The 17,937-nt window shown below is 36.0% G+C and overlaps 1 protein-coding gene across 11 annotated transcripts in view; it reads left to right on the top strand.

The window, feature by feature from the left end:
- Positions 1-17,553, top strand: part of USP33 (ubiquitin specific peptidase 33) — a 48,654-nt gene extending 31,101 nt beyond the window's left edge. For 7 of the 11 annotated variants that reach the window (XM_014939179.1, XM_014939182.1, XM_014939180.1 and 4 more), the window contains 13 exons: positions 550-662; positions 1,993-2,165; positions 2,268-2,371; positions 2,969-3,002; positions 3,812-3,857; positions 4,558-4,738; positions 5,490-5,616; positions 7,624-7,793; positions 9,497-9,578; positions 11,334-11,442; positions 13,299-13,401; positions 14,140-14,208; positions 16,333-17,553. In XM_014939179.1, coding sequence (XP_014794665.1) covers positions 550-662; positions 1,993-2,165; positions 2,268-2,371; positions 2,969-3,002; positions 3,812-3,857; positions 4,558-4,738; positions 5,490-5,616; positions 7,624-7,793; positions 9,497-9,578; positions 11,334-11,442; positions 13,299-13,401; positions 14,140-14,208; positions 16,333-16,490 — 1,469 coding nt within the window. In that variant the 3' untranslated portion in view covers positions 16,491-17,553. Of the gene's footprint in view, positions 1-549; positions 663-1,992; positions 2,166-2,267; positions 2,372-2,968; positions 3,003-3,811; positions 3,858-4,557; positions 4,739-5,489; positions 5,617-7,623; positions 7,794-9,496; positions 9,579-11,333; positions 11,455-13,298; positions 13,402-14,139; positions 14,209-16,332 lie in introns of those variants that run through there. The other 4 variants (XR_001411638.1, XM_014939183.1, XM_014939184.1 and 1 more) reach the window with 4 other exon arrangements.
- The last annotated feature ends 384 nt before the right edge of the window (positions 17,554-17,937 follow it).

Raw genomic sequence — 17,937 nt, 5'->3', positions numbered from 1 at the left:
TTTGGGTGGGGAGCATGTTATTGGCTTGGAGTTTTACTTTACTTTTTTTTAATAGCTGCTGTTAGGCTGGACTCTAGTAGTAAATTTAGGCTATTTCAACCCACTGTCATCGGTGTTGTGAAACAATAAGCTTGTATATGAGCTTTCTCAGCTTGTATATAAGCTTCCTGGAAAGATGTGATCCCATTAAATGTCAGATAGAATTTGCCTTTTTGAGTTTATACCTTGGGGGATTCCTGCCAAGACGAATCTTGTAGCAGTGGGGTGTACATGTCAAGCCTGGCTGTTTGCGTTTTACTGAAAAAGAGGCAAAATTTTCTGGTGTTTGTCCCCCGTAAACTGCTTGAGAAACCTACATAAATTGCCTGGTACTAGCAGTAATCTGGTTGTGTAATTTCCAAGAAAAATTTAGTAAATAGAAAACAGGGTCTAGCTCATAATTTAATCCTAAAAATGTCTGATCTCTAATTATATTATGCAAACTTGAAGGAAATCAGAATCCCCTCTATCTTGATTTACTTTCAGCGTTTTATTTTTGTCATTTCATAGTTTCAACTGTATCATCACCAAAAAGGAAGAAGCGCAAGAGGTACAGGAGCGTTATCTCCGATATATTTGATGGGACTATAGTAAGCTCAGTACAGTGCTTGACTTGTGATCGGGTGAGTAAGGAGGGAAAGTTCTAGCTTTTAATGTGCTTTTTTTCCCCAATACATATACCTACAGTTTTATGAATACAGTCATTCTCTGGTAATTTTATTCTTTTATGGCAGATTTCCTCAGAAGGTTAGATTGTTTTATACTTGTTCACTCAAATACTAGTAGCAGCTACTCCCAGCACTTCATGTTTAGACTACCTTGCTGTCATTGAGCTGGGTATTTACTCAGAGCTAAAAAATAATATTTTGAGAATTGGTTTACAGCAAGGATGGAGAAAGAGGCTTGCTCTTCAACTTCACTTGGGTATGATTAGTTTCTAGTAATGTTCTGAATATCCTAACGTATACCTGCTGCTATTGTAAGTTGTCATAATGTTGTCAAGGTACATAATGTTACAAAGAAAAGTAACAGACCAACCATACTGCTATAACAGTCTTATCAGGTAGGTTGAAGCTAAGAAAATTCATGTCTTTCAAAAAATCGAGGTAAAGGCAGTTACTTTTACAGGTTATATGAAATATTAACTGCTTTCTGAAGTTGTCCTCTACTGCAAGATGTGGTGCGATATAGGAACAGCTGATTTTTTTTCTGTACTATTTTTTCCTAGAGTTACTTATAACAGCACACGTGATCATTTAAAAAAAGTCAATTATCTAAACATGTCTAGTGGACCACTTCAGATTCAAAGTAATAGTATCAAATATTTGATATCCAAATCTTCGCATTGGGGACAACTTCCTCAACATAAAATTTAAAGCTAACCTTGATGCAGTTGTGTGCCCTCCCTTGCTTTAGATCTAGGAATACAGAGACCTCAGGGTAATCTGGTGAGCAAGTTAAAAAAACAAATTAGAATTTTTAAAGTTTGCTTGATGTTTTGCTCTGTAACTGTGATCACTAAATCCAGTATGGGAGAAAGAAAATGCACAGCTGGGTCGCTTTTTCAGCGGGTCCAGTTACATCAGGTCAAGATAATGTCAAAGCAAAATACTGTCAAAACAACGGGCTGAAGCTTTCTGAAAATAGCTTGTGTAGCAAGGACCCTGAGGCAAGAATTATAGTTCTTTTTATGACTAGTAGGAAGATAAATGATTAATAATGACTTAAAATATTTTTGTCAGTGATAACAATGTGCAAGCTCAGTCTAAAATGTTATTTTTCTCTTCCTCTTATTAGAAAATGAATTCTCCTTATATGTAATGAATTTGCTATCTAGTGGAACTTTCAACTATACAGTAACTGAGTAGTTACTGGTAAACTTTACATAGTTCAGTTAATTGCTGTTTCTTTTCACACTTAACTCTATTTTGTTTCATTTGTTTTCTTCTTTAGCTGTCTGTAACCCTGGAGACCTTTCAGGATCTGTCCTTGCCTATTCCAGGTAAGGAAGATCTTGCCAAACTCCATTCTGCAAGTCATCAGACATCTCTAGTAAAGGCAGGGTCATGTGGAGAAGCGTATGCCCCCCAGGGATGGATAGCTTTTTTTATGGAATATTTCAAAAGGTAAGTAATATTTACCTTGCTTTATTTATTTATCTATTTTGAAATTCTAGTTTCTGCTCTTCCGGCAGAACATTTGTTGGTTTTCTTTCTTTTCTGTCAATGATGTTTCAGGTTTGTTGTCTCATGTGTTCCTAGCTGGTTTTGGGGTCCAGTTGTAACCTTACAAGATTGTCTTGCTGCCTTTTTCGCCAGAGATGAGCTCAAGGGTAAGAGGTTAATTACATGAACATGCTTCTTCTGGGCTTTTTTCCTCCTGTCCCAATAAGATGATTATTATCTTCTTAGCTTCACACAATTAAGCAAACACCACCTGTTAGACTGTAATACAGCCATTCCTTGCTCTTATGGGATCAGTCATTTCAAAAAGGTAAGCTTCTCGCTCAGCTGAATATTTGAGGCAAGAAATGCCCCTGAAAGATGCTTTAGAAACATCAAGTAAATCTGTATTTGGTTTAATGAAATGGTAGCAACTGAAGGTTCATAAAAAATTTTTAAAAACCACTATATTATTACTCATTCTCATAAACTTAATTTGGACTTTTATTTTGGACTAATTATTTCCCTTTTAAATTATGTAGCATTGTCTCTTGAGATTATGCTGTACTGCTTCATAATTGAAAGCATAAAACTGAAGAATCTTTCTATTTAGTTGCTATGTCAACACTCTTGCAACTGTTAAATACTGTATGCAGCCTAAAGATAAATTCCCTTGATACTTTTATGTATGAAAACATATACATTTGAAGGATAACTATTTGGATTTAGAGAATAATGGCTGTTTTTCTTCTCCCTAATATTTGCAGGTGATAACATGTACAGCTGTGGAAGGTGTAAGAAGTAAGCTGGCTTTTACCTTTGTTTGTTTTAACTTGTCTTAATTTTGAGTACTTCAAGGCTTTGGTTAGTCAAGAGGCATTTATTTCTGGATATGTCACAGCACTATTAATCTTTTGATACTACCTTCTGGCTGCCAGAAATTTAGTGTTACAAAGGTGCAGGGTCAGGAAGCACTGACTCACCGTACCGTATTGCAGACCAAATGTGCTTAATTCTTTTTCGTGTTCCTTACAATTTTAGACCTTTCTAAATTGTTCTTGGTTGATAAATAAAAGCTTTTATATTACGAGGAGATTTTCATTGATATGCAGGAGGTCTCTTCAGTGTGTTAAAAATAAATATACTACAGCTTTAAATACTAAAGAGCCAAAACCAGAAGTGGTCTGAAGACTGCTTGAAGCTCTTGATGGTAAAGGGCTGTTAGTCCTTGCTACATAACTGGGGATCTGCTTTAGGTAATTTCTTAAAAATAAACTTAGTTTGTTTCATTTTTCTCCTTTGCTAAATAATCAGCTTTTGTGAAGCTAAAGCTCTTTTCTTTATGTTAAGAGAAACTGTTAGCTAGATGGAACTTGATTATCTGTACTTGCTGCTTTGAATTTTTCAGCAGTACAGATTGTCTTTTCTTCGAAGCGCCATTGTTTATCTCATTTTGGCTACCCCATGTCTAGTCTACATTCCAGAAATATTTTGGGTTTACTAAGTGTAGCGTTCAGCTTAGACTTCTGCTGATATAGCACTATAAAATGAAACCTTTTCAGAACTAAGTACTGGTTGTTGGTTTATTTTTTTTTCCCCCCTTTGCTTAGGTTAAGAAATGGAGTGAAATTCTGCAAAGTTCAAAAATTTCCTGAGGTACTGTTAATATGTGCACTTTAAAGCTCTTTTTCTGCATGATTAGGAGTGTGGTAAGACTAATGAGTTGCATGAAGTAAACTGTTTCTATGATGAAAGTGTATCTTCATACTGGCATTTGTTTTAAGAACATGAGCAATGTTTGATTATTCACCCTGTAAGAACGTGAAGCTTGTACATGAAAAGTAAAGTTAGAAGAATGGAGCTTTTCTATGTTGTTACTGTCAGCCTGCAGAACTTACTTATACTGTAGATCATAGAATTAAATACCACAGCCAGACTGGAAATGTTGTAAGCTTGTGTTTTACAAGTAATCCAATCTTACACTTCAAAACATGAGTTGGTGGCTGCAATAATCAGGAATAATGTCCCTCGTGACAAGATTGTGCAATAGGTGCATTGAGGAAGAGAAAAGGTATGTTGTTCATTGCTGCATCAGTGTTAGTAGCTGTTCAGGACTATTTTTTTCTATTTCAGTAAGATAAGTCTTTGATAATTACAAATTCATTTCTAATGCCTTGAGCCGGAATTGAATTAGAAAAAATAATCTGTGGAACACAGAGCTTGTGATAGTTGCCTCAGGCCGTAAAGTGATCCTTTTGGAATGATAAAAGGAAAAGATGGCATGCACGGTGTAGTTATTAAATATCAGATAGCAGTATGTATAGTTCTTGAGTGAATCTGTTGATCCTTCTTACAGATATTGTGCATTCATCTCAAAAGATTTAGACATGAACTTATGTTTTCCACAAAAATTGGGACCCATGTGTCCTTTCCTTTGGAAGGCCTTGATCTTCAGCCTTTCCTTGCGAAAGATAGTCCAGCTCAAATAGTGACGTATGATCTCCTATCTGTCATCTGCCATCATGGAACTGCCAGCAGTAAGTCTGTGGTTGGTTGTTTTGTCTTTGCAGTTGATGTTCACATCAGCACTTCTGTTTCAGAACGATATCCGTATACTGAAGGGTAAATAGATGAGCATTGGTAATGTGGAAGATAAATGCTGTGATTTTCACTTTGAACCATAAGATGGCTTGCTCTTTAAGAGTTGACACATCTTTGGAATTGTATGGCATGCCTAAATAAAATTGTAGATGGAAAAAAATTAACAGATCCTGGAATATCAAGTAAAAGCCTATATGCACTATTGAAAGTGAACAGTATAAATGTACCAATAATGCTGCATGCCAGCAGACGACCAGTTGGGCAGCTTTTCTACACAGTTGCTGTTTGTCTAGAGTTTTGATGCTTTGTATGCCTTACTTTTTTGGAAAGAGTTCACAAAGCACCACAAAGATGCCAGTAGTTTTTTTAGAAGATACTCTCTTGGATGATTTGAAAAGAGTTCATTGTGGAAACTGATCAGGGTAAATTTTTCAGACAGTCTTACTCTGATGTGAATAGTGTGGTTCAGGAGTGCATTAGACAATAAGAAATGCTGAAAGCAGTGTCCAACTTCCCACTACCTGATCCTCAGTTTGAGGAAAGTTAATATCCAGGTCATGTCTACTAATGATTGCATGTTTCTTCCATTTAAGACTTGCTTTTTTTATTTTCTTCCTTTTCATGTATTGCAGAGTAAAATGGGCAGCTCTAGACACTTCTTAATAACTCTTGCTTCTAACACTCTAGGTGGACATTATATAGCTTATTGTCGCAACAATTTAAATAATTTGTGGTATGAATTTGATGACCAGAGTGTCACAGAAGTGTCAGAATCCACAGTGCAAAATGCAGAAGCCTATGTTCTCTTCTACAGGTAAGAAATTAAAAGTACGATTATACTCATATAAGTCAGGTGTGTAAATAACTTTTAAGCAATTGGGCAGCTTTCAGAAATTAGCTACCCCATAAGAATTATAATGGAAGAATTTGACCAACCGGAAAAGCCAGTGCTGGAGAGAGACTTAATCCTTCAGTTCTGTCCTTAACACTTGCTCTGTCACTGCTAAAACATGTATGGAACTTGAAATGGAAATTAAATCTGCATAAATAAAGCATATGAAGATGACTAGAAAGAGAACTTTAAGTAGATGTTAGAACTAGCCACCAATTACCTCGTTTTCAATTAGAGGAGAGGGATTCTGCACAAGGGGAGGTTTTGCACACAGACTCTTAGCTGTTAAAGCTCTAAAGGGAATTGTGCAAAGTCTTTAGCAGATGGGATGTGGAACAACAGAGCTTTTACTGTGTTGTATTTAATTTTAGGGAATATATAGGCTGGTCTTTTCCTGAAAGTTGAAAGGCGAGAAATCATGTTATTATCATCTTCAGTATAAGAAATTTTTATACTTGAAATAATAAAAGCAACTTAACTCAGTTTTCAAATTCTAAATTTTGGTACTAAGATCAAATTTCCACTAAAAGTTGATGGCAAAATAGATTGTGTCGGAGTTGCACAAGAAATAAGGTGTGTTTGGGGAAAGTTTTAACTCTCTTTAGGAGCACTTGTACCTGCCACTGCCCGAGCTGAGTCCGTGAGTCTGATTCAGTAGGTCTTTTTTTAAAAGGAATGTGGAAGTCATGCTGTGTTGCCAAGAAAGAACACTCTACCTGATTGTGGGCAAGCATATTAAAAGAAATAATAAAAGAATAGCCTTCATAAAAATTGGTTTTAAAAAAATAATATACCCACAAAACACTACCACAGCACATTTTAGAAAGCTTAGTGGAGATGTGTATGTGTTTTTAAGTTACAGCTAGAAAATAAACTTATCTGCTTGAATTTCATTTTCAGACTTCCAAGATTTTTGTTAAATAGTTTTAATCTGAATTTAAGCAGGTAATATATTTTAATTGGGTTCGTAACGGTGGGGTTTTTATACTCTTTCAGTCTTGTTTACCTGTACTGTGAACAGCCTTGCTGCTCTAGCCATTAGGACTACTTAAAGCTTTGCTGTCAGCTCTTTGAGTCAACTTTGACTCAGCTTTGACTCTGTAAATTAACTGAGGTGGCCCAGCTTTTGTGTGATGTGGAGTCAAGTTTCAGGTCAGTGTTTTGGAGGATGGAATGAACAGTTCAAACTTGCTTTTGAAGAAAGATTCTATTCAATCTAAAAACAGGAGAGCAGAGATACTTCCAGTTGGACAGCAGGAGCAGCCTCAATGAGAAAAGTAGGGGGACACAGGAAAAGTAGGGAAATTGCAGCATCTACTTACTGTTGAACCCTCCTTCTGGAGATAAGAAGGGAACTTCTGCCCAAAGAGTACAGCTTGCCAAAGCTTTAGCTCAAAAGATGTGTAGAGAAAATGGGCAGAGCCTTATCTCCTTCTCCAGTGGTAGTAATCATCTCTGCAGTACAGTCTGCTGTCTCTGTTGCAGTCCAGCTATTTGCTTCCTCAGGCTGGTAGGTTGAATGGGAGCTGCCGGGGGTCTTTGAGTTGTTAATCTAAGCAGGCAAAAGCTTTCTTGTAGGCGTGATAACAGCTGTGCCATGGCTTGTCAGAACCAGGGACAAGCACAGGTTTAACGGAGCAAATGGTCTTTCCTGCCCTTCCTGCTCTCTATTAACTGTAGTGACTCTTGTGACACATGGTTCTGTAACATGACAGCCTACGTTCCTGCCACACATTTAGATGGTGGCTTTGGCTGTGCGTAAAAAGCATGAGTTTTCACACACACAACTGCTTCATGCTAGTAGAACTTTGAAGTATAGATATAGCCCAGGTAAATTATGTGAAAGTACAGTTTTCTTTTCACAAAGTAAATTATCTGCACTGTACACAAGGATATATATTTGTCTAATGACTTCTGTTTTGGTAATAGAAAGAGCAGTGAAGAAGCACAGAGGGAGAGACGGAGGATATCGAGTCTGCTGAATATGATGGAACCAAGTCTTCTGCAGTTCTATGTTTCCAGACAGTGGTTAAATAAATTCAAGACTTTTGCAGAGCCAGGACCAATTTCAAATAATGACTTTCTCTGTATGCATGGAGGTGAGACCGAGTGTCATTTAAGAAGAATTTGTCTGTTGACTTGTACCCATACAGGGGTGTACACTTGTTTTAATTAGAGGAATTTGAATACAGTAAGTTCATATTATAACTTCTTAGGTAAACTGGAACTATAACTTCTAAGTAAATTATTTCTCTCATTTTAGTAGCTGATTAGTTGGAAATGATACTCTGTGAAGTTATAAGGGCGGGTGTCAAGAGAATGGGGTCAGGCTCTTCTCAGTGGTGCCTGGTGATGGGACAAGGGGCAAGGGACACAAGCTGGAAGACAGGAAATTCCATCTGAATATGCAGAAAAGCTTCCTTACTTTGAGGGTGACAGAGTCCTGGACCAGGCTGCCCAGAGTGGTTGTGGAATCTCCTTTTCTGGAGATATTCAAAACCTGCCTGGATGCATTCCTGTCCAGCCTGCTCTAGATGACCTGCTTTGGGTGGGGGCTTGGACTAGATGATCTCTGAAGGTCCCTTCCAACCCCTACAATTCTGTGATTCTAATATTTTTTTTTCTTAGCACGTTTGATTTTGTTTATAAGGTTTCTTGATTCTTAAAGAGGAATAGTTTGGCTTATCTGCTTGCTTACTAAACACGTATATTCCCATTTTTAAAAATCCTGTCACTTTATAATCATCCTTAATACTTTGGTCTACCAGTCTAAATCTTTTTCTCAGCTATGTGCTAGAAGTAACAAGAAGTTTTGAAAGCTGCGGAACAAGAAATTGGTGTGATCTAGAGTATCCAGTACATAGCAGTGTGAAGATAGAGGAGTAATTCTGTATATTTCGTATAGGAGCGTAAAAATTTTACTTTGTACTAAATGTTAATAAAAATGAGAGAATTACATTAAGCAAAATATATTTGGGGAAATACCCATATTTGAGTGTCAACACTCCAAGAAATCATTACTATGTAGCGTTCTTATACCTATTTTCTAACAAAAATACAGCTGTATTAGATTAGCAGATAGAGGTGCTGTCCCTGTTGCTGAACCAAACTTAACACAAGAATATTGTGTCCCTGTAGCAGTTCACAGAGTGTGTTTGTGTGAGCCCCTGTGGCTGTGACTTTCCTTTTGTGGGGTTACAGCAGATGAGTCTTGTTGAACGAGTGCCTGAACTATGAGATTTTTCCCTCTTCAAAAGAATTCCTGCATAGCACGTGGCTGCTTACCATGTGCTTCAGCTCAACCTTCCAACTCTGCAAGCCCCTCTATTTCTGCCTCCCTCAATGTCACTGCTTCCAAGCATTCATATTGTTTGAAGTAATTCAAAAAGGTTCTACAGCACATAAGTGAATTTTGAACCGACAGTTTGCTAATGTGTTTACATGCATAAACAAAATATTTAATCACTGCTTAACATTTTAATTGTGTACCTTAAGCATTTTGCAATTAGTATCTAAAAGGGATTCTAGTCCTTTAATATTAATATTTTGTGTAGTTTGCTTCTGCTTTGTATAAACTTGTCAGCCTCATAAAAGACTAAAATTTGAGTGATCTATTTAAATACAGTAATATATTATACTGTAGTAAAACTTGTTTCACATGATTTCTCTGAATTCATTGAAAGGTTGTATTTTTGTTTTATTTAAAGACCTCTAGCATACTCTTCTCTCCCCCCCGATCCCCTAGATAAAATCTGCAAGTCTCTCTTTTTTTTTTTAAATTTATTTTTTGTTGCTTCTGCAGGTGTTCCTCCACACAAAGCAAACTTCATAGAGGACCTAGTTGTAATGCTACCTCAAAATATATGGGATAATCTATATAGTAGGTAAGTTTTGTACTGTAACTGGAAAAATCCGGTGATGCAGTTTGAGAGCAAGTATGTGCCAAGCAGCAACATCAGACTTCAGAATTAGTGGCTCAGAAAAAAATATATATCCACTCTAGGCTTAAAGCTAAGTGAAGGGATTGCAAATGGACGATTTATATAATTTGTTTGTGCAAAGTAATGCTAAAAGCCTACATAAAGTAGTATGTTACTGGGATAATACTTGAGTATTAAACCAATAAACATGTATGGTATGTACAAAATGACACAAAGTAGGTCAGCAAAAGTACAAGAGGTATTTTGAAAGAGCTCTCTGTATCAGCTTCCTGTTCTCTTGTTGGCTGGAGACAGCTTTTCTTTTATGTTGGCTTTGAATCGATAGCCCCAGCTGCCAGTGCTGCTTCAAAATAACTTATATCTAAGGGTTCGGTATAACTACTCCACACTTTAAATGTAGGTCAGCTTTAAGTGCTTGCTTATAAAGGAGGGACTGTTACAAGATGTGTCTCCTTTTAAAGTTAAAAAAAGCTGTAGAAGAGCTTTGCTGATGACCTTAAGGACTCTGTATTTTTATTAAATATTTAAATACTTTTAGCTGTTAATTTCCTGCTACTTAAGCAATATAGCTAAGGGGCTGGGGTGGGTTTTTTTGTTTTAAAGTTTCAATGGCCACAAACAAAAAATAGAAACAATACTTTTTCCAGCTTATTTCCACTTCCCTAGATGTACTGAATTTTTCTTCCAACCAGCTGACAAAGGCATTATCCATTTTCTGTATGCAGAAATATTCCTTAAATCTGAAGGAAAAAGTTTTTAAACTTCTAATTAATTTCCCTTCTCTAGAAAACTTTTAAACAAGGTTTTCAAACTTCATTCATTTGATAGAAAGGCAGAAGTCCCAGAGATGATAGGGTCCTCCAGATTTTGAGAGTCCTCTACTAGGTAGCGAAAGAGGTATGAATTGTTCTGTTCTGAATTTGTCTGTTCTGTCTGGCTTCTTGACTGGCACATGCACCCTTCAACACAGAGTAGCTCTGAAGCAACTGTGTTTTACTTTTTGTCTTGCTGTTATCTGGGGATTATGGGAGAGTATTGTGGTTGAGAACTTAGGGTGAGGAAGCCAAATATGGTGGAAGGTGACTTTTACTGAGATATTATTAAGGAAAAGGAGATACTCATCTAGGATGCCAGTTGCCAGTCCATGTAAGTTCCAAACACGTTTATTTTGCTGGCCATCTGACACTACTATTCAATTCCACATGCACTGGGGTCAGAGTTGTTTCAAGATGATACAGTATAATCCAGACTTGACCCCTTTTGGTTAAAAACTTGTGAACTGATCCATGCTGTCTAAAGACAAAGTGTCAGCTTCAGAGGTACAATTTAAGTGGTGGGTGACCAGTTTTTGAACCCTCTTTGTTAAGTTGGGATGATTGAGTATATACCAAACAAACTTATATGTACAAGTGCTGTTGTACTGAAATAGTGCTTTAATTTTCAGTATGTGATACAGCAGAGTTTGAGATGGTTTGTACTGGCTTTGGGCAGTCAGAACTTGGAAGATGGTTGTGTCTTAGGATAGAGTACAAAATATTACTATGAAAATATGATGGCATTTGTGGATCAGTGTGACTGGCAAAGGTATTAGACTTCTGTTACACGTTATAAGAAGCTGACACTTGTGATGTCTACAGGTGCATCACCTTCTTACATGGTATGTTCCACAAGGTTGATGGTGCTTTGCTTTTCCTGTAGGTATGGAGGAGGACCAGCTGTTAACCATCTGTATGTGTGTCACACCTGCCAAATAGAGTCTGAAAGAATTGAAAAAAGAAGGAAAAACGAACTGGAAATGTTTATTCGGGTAAAAAAGTAAACACTTATTCATTCTGCTTTTTGACGTCACCTGGTATTCATGACTCAACCCAAGGGGTTACCAGAAGTGCACAGGCGATTCCTGTAACAAATGGACTGTATTAAATATCTGTATACCTATATAGAATCCCTTCTTTCCTGTTGGCAGCAGTAACGTTCTTGTGCTATCCCAGATAACTATTTATATGGAAATGTACTTAGAGTAAATATTTAATGCGTTTCTTAAATTGCTTTTTTATAGTATGGAAACAGAGTGCAGTCACACGAGCAGTTGTTCTTGATACCCTGCTGGTGATCTGTTCTGGGCAATCTGACAGGCTTAAGTGCAATAATACTGTGCCAGCAAAAAGTTAATCATAATCTTTATCTTTGGTTCTAATTTAAAAATATCATTAGAGACATAAGAAAACATAAATAATTCAGCATGTAGTAAATAACTTAGTATTGTAATGGATCCGTAAAATTAATATCAAGCAGCTACCGTATTTTCCATGAGTTAGAGACTGTGGGCTTGAGTCTGAATGGTAAAACGACTAGTAGTAATGATTTTGTAATTCTTAAACCAAAAATGCATTTTGAAGTTTTCAGTGAAAATAAATGCAGAGACAGAGTCCCATTTCTGCTATCTTAATTCCTGAGAGGGAGAAAAACAGAATTGCAGCTGTTCTGTCAGTTCTGTCTGTGCTTTAATTCAGAGATTGTGTCAGCTTTTCCGTATTGTAGCTGCTACTTAAACTCTTCAGTAACTGATTTTTCTTTAGTCTGGGTTAGCACTAGATAATAATTATTATTGAGTCAACCTCATTTGCTTTAGCAATCAGTATTTTTCCAGTATAAATAATGATTATATGTGCACTGGTTAGCAAACAGAAAATTCTGTTATCATCTGTAAAGGCTGCTTTAGAGAATGATTGCAAAACTTACTCTATATGAAACCTTAAGAAGTTGTGCTGATGCTTTAGGTTCATGGCTTCAAGAGGGCAATATAGCTATATTATTACAGATCTAAAAGACAACAGCTGTAAAGGTTTAAGTGAATTTTTTGTGTATTTCTAACTAACACTGTGAAAAGGTCTGTAGTCTCTAATCTGTAGATTCTGAAAAAGAATAAAATGTTAAACTTCCTAAAAATGTAATTATAAAAAAAATATTTTTACAATGGTAGAAACACGTCATTAAGTGCAACTGAGACTCGTTACTCAGCTGTTTTTTGTAACTTATACGTTCACTTACAGAAACTCAGAAAACAAGGATTTTTTTTAATTTTATTTTAAGATTTCATGTTTTTTTAAACTGAAGCAAAGAAAAATCATGAAAAGTTCTTGTGCATTAGTTCACTGTGCCTTGCTTGGAATGGTACCAGCATCTGGTCAAAGTATTAGGGGAAAAAACAAACCTAGATGATGATATAGTTCATCACGCAAAGAACCTCCCATGAAATTACGGAGCAAATCTTTCAAAATGCTGTTTTGTTTTATTTTATTTTACAAAAGTAAGTTTTCTGCTTCCTTTTGCTGCTTTGAAAGTTCAGCATTCGAAGTAATTATCCAGTAGTATTTGATGGCCAAGGACTTGTGCTTATAAAGAACTTGTTGCTGTTTTCAGGGAAAAAAACCAATAAATTTTGAAGTAAAGAAATCATCTTTTAATGTGAAGGCTACCGCTTCATCAAAATCCCACCTTGGGAATTTGCCAAGTGTTTACTGTTCTGGTGGTCAGTAGATCTTTAAAATGTTCTGTAGCAGTGTAATATTATGCTCTTAATAATTACAGTGGTTAAAAGAATTCAGTAGTTTAAAGGGGGGAAAAAAAAGGCAGAAAAACATGGATTTTTTTTCTTTTCAGCTTAATAGAGCATTCCAAGAAGAAGAATCTCCATCAACATTTTACTGCATCAGTATGCAATGGTTCAGAGAATGGGAAGGATTTGTAAAGGGTAAAGACAGTGGTAAGTTGTGCTTCATTTCAAAATATGGGTAATCTTTTATGTTGTCACGTTGTGGTACTGTTTAAGTAAATTGTTTCTGCTTTGGTAGAAGGCTGTAGGAAGAACAAATAGAGAAGGCAACAAAAGCTCTTCAATGAACATCTAAGACACATGTTTTACTGGTTACAAATATATCCAGGAACCAAATTACAGAATATAATCAAATAATTCACAAGAATAGATAATGGGATAGTTGTGGAGAGGTTGTTGCTTGTTTGCAGGAGGGTTGCTGTTACCAGCAGCAGGAAAATTGCATCTATGTACAAGGGGGGGATGGATTTTGCTGTGCAAACTGATGGGTAATGCTACAGCTTCTGGAGGAAAGGTGACCTCACTATCACAACCTAAACTCATAGATAACTGAGTAACATCTATAATAATATCACTTTAGCCTACTTTAGGCACTTCTCAATTTTTTTAAATGGAAACACTGATAAAATGTGCTACAAACTAGTCTGAGTCTGCTCTAGATCAACTTTGCTAGGGGTAAGAATTAGGATTAATTTGTGTTTTATATTGCTTGAAGGCTTGGTGTAATCGTGAATGCTTTGAAAAACTTGCTCTTAATTAAAATTCTGGTTAGTTTTTGACAACTTAGAACATACTGTTAAGCAGTACAAGAACAAGCAGCAAACAAAAAACAAACCTCCAACCTGCTGTTTGTTTTCAGCTTTTCCAATTTTCTTTCTGTCACACTAGATCCTCCCGGTCCTATTGATAATGTTAAGATTGCAGTAACAAAATGTGGAAATGCTGTGCTAAAACAAGGTAGGTGTCCAACATTGCTGCAACTTTGGGTTACTTATGATGTATTTGCTGAAGTTTGGAAAAATTTATTATGAATTCTTTTTTTAACTGTTACCATAAAATGGCAATTTCTAGTGCATCTGTGTTGTGCCCATTTTGGGGGCAACTGGCTTATTCTTAAAATAAAGAGTTAGTATCTGTAATAGACTGATGCAAGTACAGATGACTGTAACAGGAGGTGCAGAGTAACTTTAAAATGGTGAAAATGTCCTTTGGCTTTTTATCACTTAGTTTGATTTGGGTTTTCTTAATGCAAATTAGGAGATGCTTGGCTTTTAGACTGTCATGTATCTGTATGTACTTATTTGAATCTTGAAACCTAATTTGAATTGAGGGCTACTTCTGACAGGGAAACAAACCACAGTAAGTAAATGTTGTTGCTCATTTTCCTGCAAGTTATTTACTATTGTACATTGCAAAAGTTTATCTAGATTTCTCTAGCATGCAAAGAAACAGATTTCTTTGTTGTTTTTCAGAGTCAGATGCTTAATACCTTTTATTTGAAATTTGTGGGTACAGAAAAAAAGAATTCTAGTGTGGCCTGCTTTATGAAGACTTTAGATGTCCTATGAATATTTAAATTCATTGTAGCTCAATTTAAGAAAAAATATTGCAGTATTAAGATTAACCTTTATTTAGCTGGATTTTTTCCCAATTTAACTTAATGCTGCAGTATTCAATGGACCTACCAATCACAGTTCACTGGAGGCCACTAGGCCCTGCATTAACCTCACCAATTGTAAAATGTCAAGAGCATATTTAAAAAAGAATGAGTTCTTGCACTCATGAGTTTTGTAGTACATCTTAATGACTTAAGCTGTATTGTAGAATTCAAATACAAGGTATAAAGCACCTGACTGACTTGTAGCAAAAAGAAATATAATCATTTTAGAATCAATAATTGATAGCAAATTGGCCAATTTGCTGACTTAACTTCAGCTACATTAATTCAAATTAGAACTTGGGTAGAAATGAAGATGAATAGGCTGTGGAAAATCTGTCATGAGAGAAGAGGTGGGAGCGCCACTGAATACAGCATTAAAAATAGTTCTGTGGTCCAGTGGTCCTGATCCCAGTGAATTAGCTCACTGTGCCTGTTCCATTAAACCTGGCTGTTAGAAGAGCTGGAATCTGGATATGTGAGTGGAGATCTACTCCTGTGCCTACAGAGATGGAGTTGGTTTTTGAGTACCTGAACCTAAATGAGTAAAACTGAGGCATAACGTCTTTGGTACTGGCATAGGATCTGCACCATGACTTCCAGAGGAAGCTTTGTGTGGTTGAGTTAGCATAGGAAAGCAAATGTGCAGCTCTTTGTACCCTTCCTCTTTGGAAACTTTATATATATAAAGTACAGTAGTAGGCTCACTGGAGCAGGTGGTGAGGACAGCAAAATACTGAAGCTCCCTTGCCCTTTGCCACCATAAAAGATTACAGAAAATCAGAAATTATTGTTGGATGATGACCTGAGACAGGAGAAGGGACCTCTAGCCAGAAGAATGGAATCATAAGCAAAGACTTTAATCAGTGAATGAGAAGAAATCAGGCTGACCCATCAGTGCTAAGTACAAGGATGATTAGTGGGGGCTATTAATGTCCTAATAGTGGTTTCTCTCTGGGGTTCTGAGAATTTCACTGTGGTTCTCACGCTTTTATTCTTTACTATCAATATTAATTTCTTTGATGAAACAAGATTCTTGAGTCCTTGAATTTTACTGTATAATTGATGGGACTGCATGTCCTTGCATTACTATGGATCATTGTTTCCTGTGTACCAAGAGCTACCAGTCATCAACTTGATTGATAATTATCAGATGAGATGTTCATCATAGAACCTTTCATGTTTTATGTTTTTTGTTAAGTACTGGATAGCTTAGAGCAGGTAGTTGTAAGAATCAAGAAGTACAAAGTTAACACAGATTATGTCATTGGGTTTGGCAGTTGGTGCAAGATGAAGCACAAATTCAGCTTAGGGTTTTAAATTTGAATCTATATATATATTTTTTTTTCTATCTGTTATGGACTTCAAAGAAATAATGAAAGAATTACTCTATATAGTAATTGAAATTTTAAAAATGTTTTCAGGTGCAGATTCTGGACAAATATCTGAAGAAACATGGAATTTTCTTCAGTCAATCTATGGTGGAGGTCCAGAGATTATACTCAGACCACCTGTTCCTCCAGTAGAACCTGATATCTTGCAAGCAGAGGAGAAGATTGAATTAGAAACTCATGGTCTGTAGCTATTGAGAAAAAGATGGATTTGTAAGGAATCCAGTTTCCTTACAAAATGCCCAAAATACATTCCTATAAGTTTTACTCTCTTATGTCTGTTGTAGGCACAGCTCACTGGGCATTACATTAACTACAGAATAGTAAGTTGAAATAGGTATTACAATTTGTTTAAATAGAGGCTGATTCTCTGTTTTGGAAGGCATGTGGTTTGTGCAGTTTGGAGTGTTTGGTCAATGGAAAACAAACTGTAATTTCTGAACTTTTTGGTATAAGTCAAAATCCTGTTAAATCCTTAGACTTGAAAAATGGGAACAAATTTTAGAGATGTTCAATAACCCTTCTGATTCCTGATTGGGCTTCTGATATCTACAAGCTTTTGCCTGTCTTAATTGTACAGTCTTGACAAGCCTAGGTATATGCGGAGTATATCTTAAATGGACTGCAATCAATGATAAAGAAAAAGGATTTCAATTTCCTAAATGCTCAGGAAAAAAAAACAATCTCACTTATTTTGCACTGTAAGTATATGAAATGGGTAGTAGATAACATCCAAATACTTATTGTATTTGAATGGATCAAACATTAGTGTAGATTGAATATTGTTTTAGTCGGCAAATGTCATAACTTATTACCTACTAAATTTTACATCTTATTATAGTCTTCTGTAACTCTATAAACCTGGCTAGTGTCTTTAATAGTATATGTGTCAAAAAGATTTAGTCTTCTCTAGGGTAATGTTTGAGAGCATGAAGTGTGAAATGTAAAATGATTATGGACATGAATGATATAAATTTCAGAAATTAAATTGTCTGGTCTCTTGAATTACATTCATAAACAGTTCCATTTGAAGGATTTTATTGTATTGTTAAAAATTTTCATTGGCATGATGACCTATAATGTCAAAAGCTGGATAAAATGTATATATTGCAAAACTTTACTGAATGATTCATATTGGAATGCAGAATGGCACTTGCTCTTGTTTTTGCCTGATATTGTTACCAAATAAGCAGCATTATTCAAGGCTGGATCAATTAAAAAAAAAAATAAACTATGGAAGAAGAGGGGGGGAAAGCTTTCTTAAACGTTTTTCATTTATTACATCAATACAAAAAATTTTGAAGTAATGTTCTCACACCCATATAACTATATTCCTTGACCACTTTACATTTAGAGAATGATGTTGACAGTTGTAGCTCCAAAGTAAGAAAATGCTGACATTACATTCTTCTGGATAATTTTATATCTAGTATAAAACCAAACTGGTTTTGAACTTTGTAAAGCATTTACAGCCATTCTGGTTAAAAAACCACTTATGAGTCCTAGAGAAAGTGCCCTCTAACCTCAAGTACTTGGTTATGTGACATGTAGGAGGAGGCAGTTCTGTCTGAGTGTAAATCCCAGTATTTTCCTCAGCCTACCTGAGAAGAACTAGAGCTAAAAACACAGCAGTGCAAG

The sequence above is a fragment of the Calidris pugnax genome, unplaced genomic scaffold (assembly GCF_001431845.1).
Source record: "Calidris pugnax isolate Ruff unplaced genomic scaffold, ASM143184v1 scaffold18, whole genome shotgun sequence".
Classification (NCBI taxonomy): domain Eukaryota; kingdom Metazoa; phylum Chordata; class Aves; order Charadriiformes; family Scolopacidae; genus Calidris; species Calidris pugnax.
Note: the sequence above shows the minus strand (reverse complement) of the source record. Positions and strands in the feature narration are given on the sequence as shown.